The 18,433-nt window shown below is 49.3% G+C and overlaps 1 protein-coding gene across 9 annotated transcripts in view; it reads left to right on the forward strand.

Annotated features, from left to right (window-relative positions):
• Window positions 1-18,433, forward strand: part of CAPRIN1 (cell cycle associated protein 1) — a 545,714-nt gene that overhangs the window by 312,838 nt on the left and 214,443 nt on the right. For all 9 annotated transcript variants that reach the window (XM_085643526.1, XM_085643522.1, XM_085643525.1 and 6 more), the window contains exons 10-11: window positions 3,997-4,155; window positions 4,246-4,354. In XM_085643526.1, coding sequence (XP_085499652.1) covers window positions 3,997-4,155; window positions 4,246-4,354 — 268 coding nt within the window. The remainder of the gene's footprint in view (window positions 1-3,996; window positions 4,156-4,245; window positions 4,355-18,433) is intronic.

Below are 18,433 nucleotides of genomic sequence, written 5' to 3' on the forward strand. Positions count from 1 at the left end.
TTTGGCCCGGCAGGGCTCTGCCCTGGGCACCTTGAAAGGTTATCTTGCTGCCCTCTCTGCCTTCTTACGGCTTCCTGATCAGCCCTCTCTTTTCAAGTCCCCTGTAGTGTCACGCTTTCTTAAAGGCATTACTCACACGTTCCCTCCTGTCCCTTTCGTAATGCCTCAGTGGGACTTGAATCTTGTCTTAACATTCCTGATGTGCGCTCCCTTTGAGCCTCTTCACAATTGTCCTCTTCGTCTTCTAACTCTTAAGACTGCTTTCCTGGTAGCCATCACCTCGGCTAGACGGGTGAGTGAGCTCCAGGCTCTATCGTCCAAGCCTCCTTTTCTATCTGTTCATCCGGACAAGGTTGTCCTTCGGCCTCGTCCTTCCTTTCTACCGAAAGTGGTGACCCCCTTTCATCTTGGGCAATCTGTCACATTGCCCACCTTCTTTCCGCCTCCGCAGCCTTCCAAAGAGGAAGAGCGGCTCCACCGTCTGGACCCAAAACGTGCGCTCTCCTTTTATTTGGACCGCACAAAACAGTTCCGAGTGGACGACCAGCTTTTCGTTGGGTAAGTGGGTGCAAAGAAGGGAAAAGCTGTGCACAAACGGACCATCTCCCGGTGGGTCGTTTTGTGTATAAAAATCTGTTATTCCTTGGTGAAAAAGGACCCTCCTGTTGGGCTGCGAGCCCATTCTACTCGGGCCACAGCGGCTACTACTGCTTTGGGACGGGGAGTCCCTTTGCAGGACATCTGTCATGCGGCGACGTGGGCTTCGCTGCACACATTTGCCAGGCACTATTGCCTAGACAGCCAAGTCCGGAGGGATGGCTTCTTTGGCCGTTCTGTCCTCCAGGACTTTCTGGTGTGATCTTGGTTCGCAGACCCACCACCGGGGTTGGTATTGCTTGGGTATCTATTCTAAGGTGAGGAATCTAACTAACGTGTTTCTTTCAGATGAACAAGTTACTTACCTTCGGTAACGATGTATCTGTAAGAAACATTAGTTAGTTAGATTCCTCACCGACCCACCCATCCTCCCCTTTCTGCGAACTGACATCTAGGGTTAAGGCTATCCCTTTCAGGGCCCTAGAATTTTTTGGCACCAGTGTCGGTCTCTTGCATGGCTCTGCGTTCCTGGCGCGGAAAGCTATGTACATGAACTGACGTCAGCGCGCGAGGGCGGCGTCTAAGTACTCCGACGATGTTATTCCGGCGCACGACGACGGACGCGGAGCCGCAGACGACGCCTAGCGACGCGCAAGGGGTATTGCTGACGAAAAATCTTCCGGATCCAGTCTGACGCCTGGGGATATTCTAAGGTGAGGAATCTAACTAACTAATGTTTCTTACAGATACATCGTTACCGAAGGTAAGTAACTTGTTCAACGAGCTTCCTGGGTAGACTAGTGACAAAAAGCACCATCGCACGATGGATTGCGCTAACAATACAATTCTGCCACAAACAGGGGGGCCAAGAACTGTCCGAGGGGCCACGGTCCCACTCCACAAGGAAGAAGGGAGCCACAATTGCCTTTCTGGCAAATACACCCATTCAAGACATTTGCCTGGCGGCAACATGGGCTTCAGTGAACACGTTCACCAAGCACTACTGCGTGAATATACAGATGAACAAGGAAGCACAAGTAGGACAGAAGGTGCTTCAACATATATTCAACGAACAACGCTCATCTTCCACCCAGCCGCCACAGAGATAACAAACCGCTACAAAATCTATGCACAGCATAGTGAATCCAGAAAGATTCACGCTGCAAAACGAATAGTTTCTTACCTGTCGGTGTAGTTTTGCAGCTTGAAGATCTTTTTGGATTCACTAGCGAACCCACCCACCTCCGCCAGGAAGATGAGGCAGGAGGAAAAAGGGTGGAAGGACAAAGACTGAAATAACAAGAGAAAACAAAGGATATATAAGGAAGTTAATTAACGCCTAGGGTTAAAAAAAAAAAAAGAGAGAAAGGAAGGGAAAAAATAACCCGAAGATGGCGCCCCAGAGGTGGGACTTCCGCAGGAAGCACGCCGACGTCACGAGAGGTACACCAAATGGTGGGACGTCGACGCCCACCCGGGCTACAAAAAAAAAAAGAAAGACTACGAATCCGGACCCAACCACCAGATCGCGGAATAATGCACAGCATATTGAATCCAGAAAGATCTTCAAGCTGCAAAACTACACCGACAGGTAAACTATTCGGTTTGTCTGACGGATGGAGTCTGCTGCCAAGAGTACAATGAGAATCCAGGGCACCAGCAGCATCGGAGAAGACCAGCTGTTTCTGTGAGACTTGTGGAGCGTGCACTTTTGAAAAAGGAAATTGCAGACAGCTGCTCAAGGTGTGGAAAGGAAGCTTACAGCAGAGCAAGGGAGTTGGTGTGGAAAGGAAGCTTGTGGCACATCAAGAGAGACAGAGAGGGGGGGGGTGTCTTGATTCTAGTCCTTGAAGGTGAGATCAAATCCCCTCTAAACTCCTCCCCTGTGGGAGCCTGTGCAAGCAGTGAAACTGGCCCCCACCTTTCTTTTTGAGATCCCTGGGGGTATCAGGGTGAACTGGCACTCAGTCGAGCCACTACCCTCCTACAGCTTGCCATGGGGCTATTGGAGTAGTGGGACTCCAGTAAACTGTGCCAAGACATCAGGCACCTGTGGTCGGATCCCTGACACCACTGGAGCAGTGTCCTCGCTCAGGATGGGAGGGCACTTCTGTTTCTTTGGGTGGGGGTTATGGGGCTGATCAAGATCGTGACTCCACATCATGTGCTGAAGCTATAACCTTTCAATCCAAAGATTGGTATCCATGCTCTAGCAAATGAAAGCACTGTGTTTTTATAGTGCTTGGCGTCTAGGCGCTATAATACTGTTTGGGGTCCGAACTCTGGCCCAGAGGGTTGTAGAGACATCTGGTTTTCACTGTTTATCCTAGTTTTATGTGTAGTATAATTATCTTGTGTGTATTAAAGTACTTTTCTTTTATAAAAAGTAAAGCACTGACTGAACATTGATTTTATCAACTGGTAGTACGGTGTGCACTGTTTTCTGAATCTCTAACCCCACCTCACCTCCTTGAACTGCACTGTCTCACTACCCTGAGAGAGTCAACTGATGGAGAGGAGTACTTGGTTATCCAGTTCTGGGTCCACTAGTACTAAGGCCTCAGGACACCAGTGGGGAACACTCCAGTTGATGCGATTGGAGCGCAGTAATCCCTGAGTGCTTTGGTGCCCAGGAAGCCGGGTCTAACAGTATATTTCCACTGTTTAGCATTTACCAATGAGATTCCCAGCCTGACTAAGTGTAGTAGTTAAAACATTTTGAAATGATCAAAGATACCAAAGCTGCAGTACCGATTTAACTTTTTTTAAATCATGAATACAAGATGCATCTTTTGAACAAGATTGAGAATAGCAGAACGTTCCGCAATGCTGACGAGCTTTGAGTGGACCACTCGTGTTCAGCTACGTAATCCTGGCCAGTGATCAGGTCACATCCCAGGAATGCACTTGATGGATTACCGTGAGGTCACGGGGGTTCTGGCTTTGCATTTTTCAGAGCGTCACATTTCTGGAATGTTCACTCTATACGTCATCACGTGCAAAGCAAATTTGGGGACCTTAGGGCAGGAAAGTTTGAAACTGCTTTTAATCTTCTATCATAATGTTGGGAGGCTTATGGTGCTGATATTTTCAAACGGAATGGTGGTATCATGTTGCCTGTTATTAAAACTTTTAAAGGCCTTTGGAAATTTAAAGTAGCAGAGCTTGGGAGTGGGGTTGTCGCCTATGTTTGTAAAGAGCTTTACTTTTTTTTTAGTCTTAAAGTACTTAGTCGCCTGCAGTCCCATAGCATCTATAGCATCATATTACTGGGAAGTAACTTGTTTGACTTCAAAGATTAAGAGTCTTGTATAAGTGCCTAGAAATCTCTTACAGTTCCTGAGAATTTGACATGTTTGAGTCCGTGTCCATCTACTTATAGTCCCTTCTCTCATCAAGGTTATTAACTCGCTTCAGCAACAACAGCCGCAAGCTACTTCTCCTTCGATTCCTGAAACTCTCACACTATGTCCGGTGGTCCAGCCAGATCCAGTAGTAAGAAAGCAACGAGTACAAGACCTTATGGCACAAATGCAGGGTCCTTATAACTTTATGCAGGTGGGTTTTTTGTTTAACTGCAATTAACGTTTTAACAATTGGTATCTACTTGATCTTGATGCAGGTCCTGTCATTTCAATGTCATTGCAGGATTCCATGTTGGAGTTTGAGAATCAGAACATCGACCCAGCTATTGTGTCTGCCCAACCAATGAACCCCTCACAAAGTATGGATTTAACACAAATGGTCTGCCCTCCAGGTAAGTACTTGAAGCCCTTAATGTGTACCTTTTTGATCCCAAATATGTACATACCTTGATATTTCCCTTGCTCACAATGATCTATTGATGTTTGATTGTAGCATGTGGGCAGTTTGATCTTCTATGATTAGAGCGGATTAGGCTTATAACACAATGATAACATTTACACGATAAACCCATGCTGACAACTAGTGGGTATCTGTGGTTGATGTAGTCTATTATAGGTCGAAACCTGCCAGACAGCACCACTATCTAGTTGTGAAAGACTTATTGAGGACATCTCTAAAGCAGCACCACCTATTTATTTACATTGACTTATTGTTTTGGCACTTATTCTCTCGATTTCTCTTCCGGATTTTTGTTTTAGCTCTTCCAACCATTCTGTCACTCCTGTGGGGTGTAGCCTCTTTGCCATTTCTCCTGATTGGCTCCTTTTATCTTGCCACAAGTGTCTGCTTTTCAGAACAAGATTTGCATGTGTTTAACACATCTCCCGGCACATTTCTTTTCATAACATTAAAACTGTCACTTTCTGCATACTCGCCCTAAGAGCCATTCTCTCATGCACTTTAACTCCATGTTGCGCTCTTGCCCATTCCCTTCCAACACGTTGCTGTCTCAGTATTATTCACTACACATGCTCTCCGTGTCCCTACCCCTTGTCTCCCCAACCTGGGCACCTCTATTGCTCTCGCCTGCTCTTTGCAATTATGTCCGGGGCTGCTTTTTCCCCACCTAGATCCTATCCCTCACCTGCATCACATTCTATTCTTGATGCACGCACCTTTAAAATGATGCAGCCGCCTACATAGGTTTTAATTTTGTTTATTAGCCGTGCTGCAGGGATGATGTAGAGCATAGCTGAAACCTTTTGGCGAAGCCAACAAATCGCAAAGGCAAAACCTATTGACTTTTCCAACCCACATGAAAATGAAGACATATCTGTATACTGGAAACAGATGAACAAGCCTTACTATCGGTATGCAAAGCTAATACAAAAATGTGTTACTTATGCAGTTGCATTGTAGGGAACTTCTCTTGTAAGAGGAGGATATTAAATGACCACATAACAATCCTAAAATACACTCCGTAACAGATCATTGAACAGCACCAGAGTGTTAAATAAATCACAGTGCTCCACGTTAGTTCCCACAATGGCCGGGGGTGGCGCCTATGGGCATTGAACAGGTCTGCAATCTGAGGAGGAACTGTGCCACCACCGAGAGAAATAGTCACCCAACTCTTAGTGTATGTTACCATCCTTATCCGTATCCCCCAGAGGAGTCACCTTCAACTCCATCACTTGGTTTGTCTTGCCCCTCTGTGTCTTTTTCTGTATCCCCAACTGGGTGTTCCCAAGACTCTAGTATTTGCACCTATAACTCACGAAGGGGCCCCTCCGCGTGCCTAGGACCTCTTCCCTGATTTAGCGCTCTCCCCTCTGCTCTAACCCAAACCGTAATATTTCACCCAGGTCACAGGTGCTGGACCCACCACAGACTTCCACACCATTGCTATTTATCACTAGGCCAGGGCCAGATCTAAGAACTTGTAGCCCACTTTCTGGGTCCAGTCTCTAGGAGACAACCCCAGTAGACAAGTTTCCAAAACGCAGGCAAGGGTGCGTCCCAGGATTCCATTGTGGGTACGTATCCCTGTCTCCCAGAACAGTCACAGATGGGGCAGCTCCAGATCATGTGGCCGAAATCTGTGTCTAGGCATGCACATCTCGGGCAGGCCTGCGGCTTCCCTCCATAAATGACCTGAAGTGTGTGGGGTGTCAAATAGGTCATGCAGGCGTAGTTAAATTGGGTGTATTTCAGCCTCATCTTCCTGGAAACCCACTTGGGGTATGCCAGGATCCCGCACCACTGAGTCTGTGAGCTCTTGCACACATATTACCTCCCATCGACCTCAAAGTGCCACCAGTGGCTTCTGAACCATTTCCAATAATGACTTGTAGAAACGTTTCTCCCTATGGCATGTGGTACCCATGGACACCAGCAGTTATAGCACTGTATGTATCTCCGGTTCATCTTGGCCTCTGTAAACAGTCCCCAACATTTCAAGGCAACTGCCAGTAGTACGGCTAGAGATTCTCTACCACCGGACAGAGCAGCTTTGCCAGCTAGAGTCCCTGATGTCTTGACATCCCCATTAAGCCCATTCCTCCTGATGGGCTTGGTCAAGCCACTGAGTAACCCTCTGCAGCTGTGCCGCTAACAAATACAGCTCAAAATCGGAATCTCCTAAGCCCCTCTCATCCAGGGGGTGCTGGAGGATTTCCAGTGAAACCCTGTGGTGACCACCATCGCATATCAATTCCCTAAGTGTCCAACTGCCCATACCAGGAACCCAATACCTTGACCGGTAGATTGATGATAAAATATAATAGTCTCAGTAGCATAACCATCTTTTGACAACAAGATCCTTGCCATAATGGGCAGCTTCAGAGATTGCTAAAAGGGGATGCAGGACTTAGAGGATCTAGGGGCGATCCCAGATTACCCTCCCAAAGGTCTTCCAAGGAGTGGAACACTCAAATACCCAAATTCCAGAAGGACGCAGGGGACCAGGTCAAGTCCTGCGTTATATTCCGTGGTCGCTGGGTTCCTTGTGTCATGGGGCACCGATATGTCTAAGTCTTATTGAGCTGGAGGCCATAGAGTGTACTTTTCTAACACATTTTGATGTTAGTCATGGCCATTGGATTCGTAAGAAGCCTTTGTTGGACCATTCTTTTATCTCACCTGTTCTCTTTATTTACTTCAGTCAAGAGGAGCAAAACAGTAGATTGTCAAGAAATCTCAGATAACACTGCCCTGAAATGCAACTGGCACACAGAGATTTTACAGGTATTGATATTAGAATTAGGCAGTATAGCTTTCTTTATGCCCATGTAATGGAAAGTGCTCCTTCGTTGTGCACTGGGTTTTTAAGATGTGCTTGCTTAGTTATCGTAAAAGCACAGTTTTAGCCTTTGTGAAAACTAAAACCTAAACAGTCTGCTGTCAGAATTAGGCGGTTCATGCTTCTATTTTGGTAAGAGGCTGAGTTTTGAGAATGCCAAAACAGCAAAGTCAGACATATGCATAAGTGTGTTGGGCAAGGTCTCCAACAATAAATCCTCAGGACTCAGAGCTGTATATGACTGTGGTCAGAGATCATAAAAACAGAAATATGGACCTCGTGATCATTTTTCCAGTAGCCTGGTGCTTAATCTCTCAAAAGGAAGAAATCTAAGGAATAACACTCGAACAAATGCACAACAATGCCAGAATGTTGTTTGATATCCCATCAGTTATAATCAAGGCTAAAGACCTCGATACAGTTGCAGGACTATATGTAAATCTCAGCAAATGTCTTGCTGCTTATTACCCAACCCTCCCCACACACACCCCCCCCCCCCCCCCCCCCCCCCCCCCACCTCCGGTACATGAATATTATTATGTTGGGTTATATAATGCATAGATTAAAAAAAAATCCGAAAAGTGTCTGTAGGGAGCTGGGTTTCTGTTGCAGATCGTGTTTCCCATTCTTCTCGTATCGTTTCAACTCAAAGGTCTTCGATCGGAAAACTCATGGAGGGCCGTTGAGCCTCCCGCGCCGGGCTCGCTAGCAGTCGATGGAACGGACTCCATTCAAGCTCTGTCCCGGGTATTGCGCTAAGTTTCCAGGCACCGACCTGCACGAAGTGTGCAACCTCTGTTTGTCCCCGGAACACGACGAAAAAGACTGCGACGCATGCCGATCGTTTAAATCATATAAGACGCTTCGTGAGAATCTGGCTCGACGTCCCAAGATGCACGAGATTCCCTATCTGACATCCTCGGCAAAGATTCCGACCGAGAAGACATACAAGCTCAAGGAGCTGAGGAATAAGAACACATCTCCTGTCTGTAGCCGACTCCGACATAGAAGAGGAGCAAGTTACACCAGGTCAGCATACCGTGAGTACAGAAACCCCCTTGCCCCAACAACACAAGACAAAAAAAGGCTCTGGTCCTTCCTCTGCCTGCAGGCCAAGGTCGCACCTAGAAAAGTTTTGAGCACCCCGCCCGCGGGCCCAGCATTGAACCACAAAGAGAAGCCTTCTGGCTCTGGACTGAGTCGGCCCTATACTGGTGCTGAACCGAAATCCTTGGCGCTGAAATCCAAGCATGTCCTGGTTCATGTTCCATCTTTGTTGAAGACTAAATCTTTGATACCGAAGAGTTCGGAGCCAAAACGTTTGGCACCGGAACCAACAAGTAAAGATATAAAGACTCTGCCAAAAGAGCCTCGGGCCGAAATTCCACCTTCCGGTCAGAAACTGAAAAAACTGGTTATTAACCCAGATACTGGACATATTCATGCCATACTGCCTGAAAAAAAGGAAACTTAACGAACAAGATGAGCACCACATGGCCCTGAAGAAAAGGAATGTGGGTACAAACCTTTTATGTTCTACCTCCTTCACCTACTAATCCTCAATTACTTATCACATCCACTCATACATCACCACCACCACCATCACCTGGCCCACAGGATGAAGGGGCTGGGGATGAGGATAGGACACAAGATGTTAACCCATGGGAGGAATATAACGCTGACCCACACACAGATACTGACCCTGACCTATTCCGGTCCAGGCCATCACCACCTGACGCCAATATAGGCTACATTGAGCTTCTTAACAGAGCTGCTCATTACCATCGGGTAGAACTATATAAGGAGGTTTTAGAGAAGGACTTCTTGTTTGAGACCCTTAGTTTCTCTAGAAAAAAAAAAAACTACCCACACACTGCCAATGCTTAAGGGGATGCTTAAAAATGCAGATGAGGTTTTCAAAGAACCTGTAAGGGCAAGAGTCATCACGCCCAGGGTTGAAAAGAAATATAAACCAGCTCCTACTGAGCGGGTCTGCATCAAGGGTCAGCTGCCCTTAGACTCTCTTGTGCTTTCTAATGCTCGTAGGAGAGCTAACTCACAGACCACAGGTGAGTCCCTTCCTCCTGACAAGGAGTCCAAGTTAATTGATGCCTCTGGCAAAAGGGTAACCTCACAAACAGCTAATCACTGGCGCATTGCCAATGCTCAGGCTTTGTTGGCCACATATGATGGGGCTCATTACGATGAGTTAAAAAAAAGTATTCAATTTCTACCTGAGGACCATAAATCTAAGGCAAATTATCTTATCCAGGAGGGCAAACTAATCACCTATACCTCCAAGTACGCCCTAGACACAGTAGCGCGCGAGATAAACACCAGCTTACTACTATGCAGACCTGCATGGTTGAGAGTTTCAGGGTTCAAATCTGAGGTATAGGCCTCTATTCTCAACCAGCCATTTGACAAGGAACACATCTGTGGTCCAGCAGTTGACACCTTACTGGAAAAGATGAAGAAAGACACTGAGGTCGCAAATTCCATGGCGGCTTTGCAGTTAACTGTGAATAGGGGCTCCTTTCGGCGCTCCTTTTACAGGGGAGGCTCCAAAATATTTCCCACAGAAAATCCCTCCTCTTACAAGGGCAACAACCAATCGCCCTCATCAAGAGGTCATTTTAGAGGAGGGTTTAGAGGAAACAATGGTTTGCAGAGGCAACTCTGAGAGAAAGTGGCTCTGTATATACTGTTCCCCAAATAGGTACAGTGTGTACAGAGTCCACAGTCCCCAGAGGTTTGGCAGAGGCTAAAGTTAGATATAACCTTACTGTCTAAAGTGGTAAATTAGTTGAGCAGTAAGGCAGTATCAGGAGGACAGTGTAAAGCATTTGTTGTGCACACTCAGTCAGCAAATGGTCTCACACACTCAATAACTGAACTCTAGGCCAATGGTTTATATAAATAAATGTCGGTTTTATTTTAGAACCAACAATAGGTATTAAAATATACTTTCTCAGGATGAGAGACCTTAGTTGAATACTTTTGCAATATGGAATTGACTTTTGTAGATAGTTACAGATTGTTGCAATAGGCAACACAATTTCAAACACAATAATACATTGAGCTCAATGGAAGTTTTAAGTTATTTGCAATAGATTACTTTCAGGATTACTTTTCTAACCCCAGGACTGGATTCTAGATTCAGTCCTGGGGTAGTTCTTGGAAACAAGTGAGTAAAGTCGACTTAGTTACTGTTGTGATTTTTAGGCAATATTTTGCTATTTTAAAAGTTGACACTTAGAAGAAATTTCATAGAAATCCAGTCAGTGATTCCCTATGGGAGAAAATTACAGGTATGGTATGTTCTTGTTACTTTTGTAATCCAGTATTGGGCTTCTAGGCTCAGTACAGGGACCTCAATCTAAAACAGGTAAGCAATTACGTTTTCAGAGTTGGTACGATTTTTAAAGAATATTTGTAGTTCATAAAGATTCCCCCAGACTCTCCTCCCAAAGGACCACCTCCTGCTCATCTCTAGGAGCTTTTTTCCCAAATAAAGCTGATGATTCGAAAAGGCGCAATCGAAAAGGTCCCTCCTTTACAAAGAGGAACAGGATTGTATTCAAGATTTTTCCTGATTCTAAAAAAGTCGGGAGAATGGTGCCCCTTTCTCAACCTTCGCTCCCTCAACAAATACCTGAAAAAGTTATCTTTCCGAATGTTAACACTTCAAGAAATCCTTCAATTGCTTTCGGCGGGGGATCACATGGCCACCCTCGACCTCCAAGATGCTTATTTTCATGTACCAATCCTACCCAGACACAGAAAATGTTTACGGTTCAGAGTGGCTGGTAGAGACTTTCAATTCAGAGTCCTTCCGTTTGGTCTACGATCAGCACCCCGTGTATTTACAAAGGTCCTAGCACCGGTGACCGCACACCTTCATCTGCAAGGAATTCACATTTTTCCATACTTGGACGACTGCCTTATCAAGGCGAATTCTTTTCAAACCACAAACGCACATGTTCAGAAGTGTCTGTTACTGTTCCAATCTCTTTGTCTCTCCATAAATTTCGAAAAATCACATCTGACTCCATCACAGAAAAAGACCTTTCTGGGAGCCACACTGGACACTCGGCTGACTCAGGCCTTCGTCTCAAAAGAAAGACAACTCAAGATCTGCAAACTAGCTCGCTTATTGCTATTAAAAGAGTGCGTTTCAGTCCATTTGTACAAGTCTTTCCTAGGGATGATTTCTTCCTGCATCCCTCTGATACCCAACTGCCGTTACAGAAGGAGACCATTGCAAGAAGAACTCAACCTTCAATGGTTATAGATTTCGGGGTCTTTCGACGACATCGTTCGCATCACTCCTCTGATGCGAGAAGCCTTTCATTGGTGGAATCAAATAAAGAACGTAAGGGAGGATGTGCATTCCTGGTCGAACTGCCGGATTTCACTATAACCACAGATGCTTCCCTCGAGGGATGGGGGGGCGCACCTTCAAGGGATGATGGTCAACGGCAAATGGAACTTCCAGCAAAAGAAGTGGCATATCAACCTTCTAGAGTTGCGATCCATTTTCTTGGCTCAGAAGTCTTTTCGAACCATCATTCGGGGAGCTTCGGTACTAATTCGAACGGACAATACTACAAGTATGCATTACTTGAACAAGCAGGGAGGGACGAAGTCAGCCCTACTATCTCAACAAGCTCAAGAGATTTGGGACTGGGCGATTCGTCACAAGATCAGCCATTCATGTTCCAGGAGTCGCCAATGTTCTAGTGGATTCCCTCAGCAGGTCAACAATAGCCAATCACGAGTGGGAGCTACATCAACCAACCTTAAACAGAGTCTTTCGAGAGTCTTTTGCAAGTTGGGTTCCTCATAACGACTCACGCGGGAATGCGTTTTCGATGAACTGGTCGCAGATATATGCCTACGCCTTTCCTCCGATTCCGTTGGTTCCACGAGTTCTCCACAAGATCAAGGAACATCCTTGCCGCATGATGCTCATTGCTTCCACATGGCCTCGCCAATACTGGTTCACCGAACTTCTCCTCTCGGAGTGCGATCCACTTCAGTTTTAACCAATACCGAACCTTCTGTCCATCCAGAACGGATGAATCTGTCACCGGGACCCAGCATCTTTGAGATTAGCGGCATGGCTCCTCAACACCTTTAATTCGCACACCTAAATATTCCTGCGGACTGTCAGGAAGTTTTAGCTAATGCTCGAGCAGCTGCTACTATTAAAACATACAAGCTAAAATGGAAGAGATTTTGCATGTGGTGTCAATCTGTCAATATACACCTGATTCATGCAAAACCAGAACACATTTTACAGTTTTCTTCATTTGGCGAGATCGGGCCTCTCCCATTCTACTTTGAAAGTGTTCTTGGCGGCGATTTCAAGGTTTCGGCAGGATGGATCTAATTCTCTTTATTCAAATAGTCATTCAGCAATTCTTCATGGGATTGTTTCGGATGGTTCCCCCTATTCGACGTCCACCTCCATCATGGCATCTTAATGTAGTGCTTACACAACTTATGCGGCACCCCTTCAAACCTATTCATAAAGTGGATTTAAAGTTCTGTAGTAGGGGATCTCTGTGTATAGTCATAATCTAGTGAATGAATAGTCCCGCCCATGTGCGTGGACCCCGGAGCAATAAAAATAATCTCTAAAAGGTGACAAATCATGCAGACCTGCATACACCTTTAAGAGAGAATTTAATTTAAAGACAGATAATGCAGCCTATACCCACAGGCTACACTGTCCAGTACTTTAACTAGAATTCCACCAAGATCCACAAACAGCACTGCCTGTCTAGTTTTCCTCCACATAGGAAAAAAACCCTGCCTCTACCAGCAAAAGCCTCTGGAATGATAGAGAGGAAGGAGTGGACAGACAAGCTCCATAGGCTGCCAATATGTGGCTTGGAACAGGATACTGTGCCTTTAAGAAAACTTTCCAGTTTTCCAGAACTTTCCCCAGTATCCCAGAATGCCCAGCAGGTCCCATTTACTTTCATTTCTTTTTTCCGGCTCCTGCTAGCAGGACCCTGGAGCATTGAGCTCTCCCCTTTTCAAGGGTTTATTGGAGATTTTGGCAATTTTTTGTAACTTTTTGCTAGTGTTAGTAGCTGGTACTGTCAACATGCCTGGCTTGTTCGACAAGTGCCCGGAATGTGGTCGAAAGAAGGCTAAAACTGATCCACACGAGGTGTGCATAGGTTGCCTTCCCCAGTCCCACGTGCCTGAAAGCTGTACCATCTGCCACTCGTTCTCAGCCAGGACCCTGAGGGACAGAATGAAAATCAGGCTTCAAGTTCTGGAGGAGAGAAGACTGAAGGCATCAGGTGGGTCTGGAGGGGCTGATTTGGCCCATACTGAGGCCCCTGGGGGGCTCCCCAGGGGCAGGAAGACCAGTAAGCGCTCCCACTCCCCGTCGAGGGCGGCGACGTCGAGGAGGATGACCACCGTCTGTTCGCCGTCTCCCAAGCGGCGTCGACTATCGCCGTCGAGGGACCTGAATAGGCCGGCGTCGTCGGCGACGACACCGTCGTCAGCCCCGTCCAGCGGTCGGCGTCGAGATCGGACCCGGCATCGGCATTCGCCGTCGAGGGATCGCCGTTCGCCGTCGATGAAGAAAGATCGACGTCGAGACGCTCGAGGTCTCCGTCGAGGCGAAGGTCGCCGTCGAGGCGAAGGTCGCCGTCGAGGCGGAGGTCGCCGTCGAGGTCGCCGTCGAGGCGGAGGTCGCCGTCGAGGTCGCCGTCGAGGCGGAGGGAGGTCGCCGTCGAGGCGGAGGGAGGTCGCCGTCGAGGCGGAGGGAGGTCGCCGTCGAGGCGGAGGGAGGTCGCCGTCGAGGCGGAGGTCGCCGTCGAGGCGGAGGTCGCCGTCGAGGCGGAGGTCGCCGTCGAGGCGGAGGTCGCCGTCGAGGCGGAGGTCGCCGTCGAGGCGGAGGTCGCCGTCGAGGCGGAGGTCGCCGTCGAGGCGGAGGTCGCCGTCGAGGCGAAGATCGACGTCGAGGCGAAGATCGACGTCGAGGAGAAGATCGACGTCGAGGAGAAGATCGACGTCGAGGAGAAGATCGACGTCGAGGAGAAGATCGACATCGAGGAAGAGGGAGTCACCGGGATCGGTGTACTCTGTGGTGTATACGCCTCCTCGGATGCCTCCGTCGCCGCCACCTCCACCGCCGCCACCTCCACCACCGCCACCTCCGCCACCGCCACCTCCGCCGCGGACGCTGCCTCCACCACCCCCACCTCAGCCGCTTCCACGCACTCCTGTGGGACCGCCGCCGGTTCCCCCGCGGTCGGTTTCCCTTCCAAGGTACCCGACTCCGCCGCAGGGGACCCCCAAGCCACGATGCCCGCAGTCGCCTAGACCGGCGGACAGGCCGAAGCCGAAGAGGTCGCGCTCCCGCTCTCACAGGAGGAGAAGGTCACGGAGCCGTGGACGGTCCTCGTCGGACTCAAGACGACGCCGTAGGAGGTATAGGTCCAGGTCGCACACGCGCTCCTCGGACAGGGACCTTTCCCCGACGCTGTCGGACTCCCCGGGGACTAGGGTGTCTCCGGTGGACGACTTGGTCTCTTTCCAAGAGGTGCTGTTGCGAGGGGCTGCAAAGTTGGGTATCACAGTGACGGTTCCAACACCCACGACGTCTGTGATATTCGAGACACTTCATAAGAAACACCTGTCTCGTCCCCTACTGCCTCTTGTACCAGGACTGGTGGAACCCGCGTTGGAGCTGTTCCTCACTCCCGCGACGACGAAGGCCGCTCCCTCCAGGCTCATGAAAAAGTATAGGGCCCCGGAGTCGGATCCTTCCTTTTTGAGAGTGGACCCGAAGCCGGATTCGGTGATCGTGACGGCGGCAAGAAAACAACATGCGACCGCCCCGTCATCCACGGTTCCGCCTGACAAAGAAAGCCGCTGGCTGGATTCTGCGGACAGGAAGGTGTGTGGGACCGCCGCCACCACCATGAAGGCGGCGAGTGCAGGGGATTTGTTGGGCCGTTACGATCGGGCCCTGTGGGAGTCCCTGCAGCAATATGCGGACCTACTGCCACGGGACAAGAAGGAGGACTTCTTGGAGACGGTGCGCGAAGGCATGCTGGTTTCTAATCAAGTGATCAGCGCAGCGGCGGATGTGTCCTTATTGGCCGCCCACGCCTACTGTCATGGCGTCCACCAGCGGCGTCATTCGTGGTTGCGCCTGACGTCCCTCAAGCCAGAAGCGCAGCAAAGTGTGGCCAACCTGCCCTTCTCGGGGGAAACCCTGTTCGGGAAGCATGCGGACGATGAGATGGCCCGCATGAAGGCGGAGGCGGAAACCCTGACGGCCGTCGGGTTGGAAAAGGCCGAAAAGAAGAAGCGCCCGTTCCAGAGGAGGTTCGGGTCTTCGGGCAGAGGGCGTGGGCAGGGCTCGGGACCGCAGCAGCAACAGCAGCAGTTCCGCAAGCCCTTCCAGAAGCGCCAGAGGGGTAGAGGAGGCCAGCAGGCTACTACCACGACCAAGGGCCCGGCCGGGTCTCGGCCCTGAGCGGCTACTTCCCCCTCAACCGTTACCCACTCCAGTGGGGGGAAGCATTCAATTTTTTCCGGCAGAGTGGAGAAAAATTACTCCGGACAAGTGGGTGCTGAATATTGTTTGCAATGGATACAGTCTTCGGTTTACCAGCCTGCCTCCAACGATTCCGCCGGTCAGCTCTCGATTCCAGCTGAGAGAGCTCCAGGCGGAGGCAGACCTCTTGTTGAGAAAAAAGGCGGTAGAAGAGGTACCTCTGTCTCAAAGGGGAAGAGGTCTGTACTCTCGGTTCTTCCTCGTTCGCAAGAAGGACAAGAACGAGTTCAGGCCCATTCTGGATTTGCGGCAGGCAAACAAATGGATTCGCAGAGAGAAGTTCCGCATGCTTTCGTTGCACCAGATTTACCCTCAGCTGCAACGGGGAGACTGGCTCTGTGCCATAGATCTACAGGATGCGTACTTCCATGTGCCCATAGCGAGGAAGCACAGGAAGTTCCTGCGATTCCAAGTCGGCGCCAATCACTATCAATACACAGTACTGCCATTCGGGCTAAAATCTGCGCCCAGGACCTTTTCGAAGTGCATGGCGGTGGTGGCGGCACACCTGCGGAGGAACAAGGTGTTTGTCTACCCGTATCTGGACGACTGGCTGATCAAGGCATCATCCTTCGCGGAAGCGCAAGAACACTTCCGATGGACGTGCGAGCTCTTGCACAAGCTGGGGTTACACGTCAACATGTCCAAGTCGGTCACGACTCCGGTCCAGTGCATACAGTACCTGGGGGCCTCCATCGATACGCGGTCAGCAAGCGTGTCTCCTTCGGAGGAGAGACGGTTATCACTCCTTCGGAAGGCTCAGGACCTCAGGACTGCTCCATTGACGACCGTGAGGAAGGTGTCTTCTCTACTGGGATCGATGGCCTCCTGTATCTTCCTCACGCCTCACGCTCGGCTACACATGAGACCACTGCAGGAGTGTTTGGAGGATCAGTGGGATCAGAGGACAGGCTCTTGGGACGACAAGATACGTCTGTCGCTGCATGCTCTTCAGTCTCTGAAGTGGTGGTGTTCGGCGGAAAACCTCCTCAAGGGGGTTCCCTTCCACAAGGACATTCCCACGACGAGTGTCGTGACGGATGCGTCTCTCCAGGGCTGGGGAGCGCATTCCGGGGACTTGCAGATTCAGGGAAAGTGGTCTGCTTTGGAATCGACGTACCACATCAATTTCCTGGAACTCAGATCTGTCTTCCTGGCACTGAAGGCCTTCCTTCCGTCCTTCCAGACCAACTCGCTGCTGATACAGACGGACAATACAACCACGATGTATTATCTCAACAAGCAGGGGGGGTCGAGATCGCGCACTCTGTCGCAGGAGGCGCAGGCGATCTGGCACTGGCTGCTGGCCAGAGGACTGACGATTACGGCCACGCATCTGCCAGGAGTTCAGAATGCTCAGGCGGACGCCTTGAGCAGGCTGATTCAGGAAAACCACGAATGGGTCATAAACGACGAAGTACTAGGAGAAGTCTTCGCAAGGTGGGGGACTCCAGACGTAGATCTGTTCGCCACCGCCGAAAACAGCAAATGCCGAGACTTCGCATCCAGGTACTACCAGCGGGGGACGCTGGGGAATGCGATATGGATCGATTGGTCGAACAGCTTTCTGTACGCTTTTCCACCCATTCCCCTGATTCCGGCGGTGCTCATCAAGCTGTCCCAGTCCAGGGCGCGGATGATCCTGATCTCCCCGGAGTGGCCCAGGCAGTGGTGGTTCACGGACCTTCTTCACCGGTCTATCCTTCCTCACATGCGGTTGCCGTGCAGGCCGGACCTTCTCACGAAGTTCGGGGGGCGGATGGTGCACCCCAACCTCTCATCTTTGAGTTTGGCGGCATGGCTCCTGAAATAGTGCAATATGGCCATCTGAATCTACCAGACGATTGTATGGACATTCTGAAGGAGTCTAAGCGACCTTCCACTAGAACATCCTATGCTTACAAGTGGAAGAGGTTCTGTATCTGGTGTAAGTCCAAGAACTTTGATCCGACAACATGTAAGGAAGATGTCATCCTTCCATACCTTTTACATCTGGCGCAGTCTGGCCTTAATTTCCATTCCATTAAGGTTCATCTGGCTGCTTTGTCTGCTTACAGGAAATGCCCTTCACAGACTTCCTTCTTTCAGATCCCTGTGGTCAAGGATTTTTTGGAAGGCTTGAAGAAAGTGTTTCCTCCCGTCAGACTTCCCTCGCCTTCCTGGGACTTGAATGTGGTGCTGTCCAGACTTATGAAGGAACCTTTTGAACCCATTCACAAGGCTTCATTGCAGCACCTATCCTGGAAGGCGGCGTTCCCAGTGGCCATTACATCGGCCCGCAGGGTGAGTGAACTTCAGGCATTATGTTGTCAAGAACCTTGTACTGTATTTCATGCTGCTAAGGTTGTGATGCGTACTCACCCTAAATTTCTTCCTAAGGTTATCTCTGATTTTCATGTCAACCAGACCATAACTTTACCTACGTTCTTTCAGAATCCCTCTTCGCCAGCGGAAAGGTCTCTCCATTCCCTGGATGTTCGGAGGGTGTTGAAATTTTATCTGGATAAGACCAAGGATATTCGTAGGTCTGACCAATTGTTTGTTAATTATGGCTGTCAGGACTGGTCTTGCGA

This window comes from Triturus cristatus, chromosome 3_1, assembly GCF_964204655.1.
Source record: "Triturus cristatus chromosome 3_1, aTriCri1.1, whole genome shotgun sequence".
NCBI classification, from domain to species: Eukaryota; Metazoa; Chordata; class Amphibia; order Caudata; family Salamandridae; genus Triturus; species Triturus cristatus.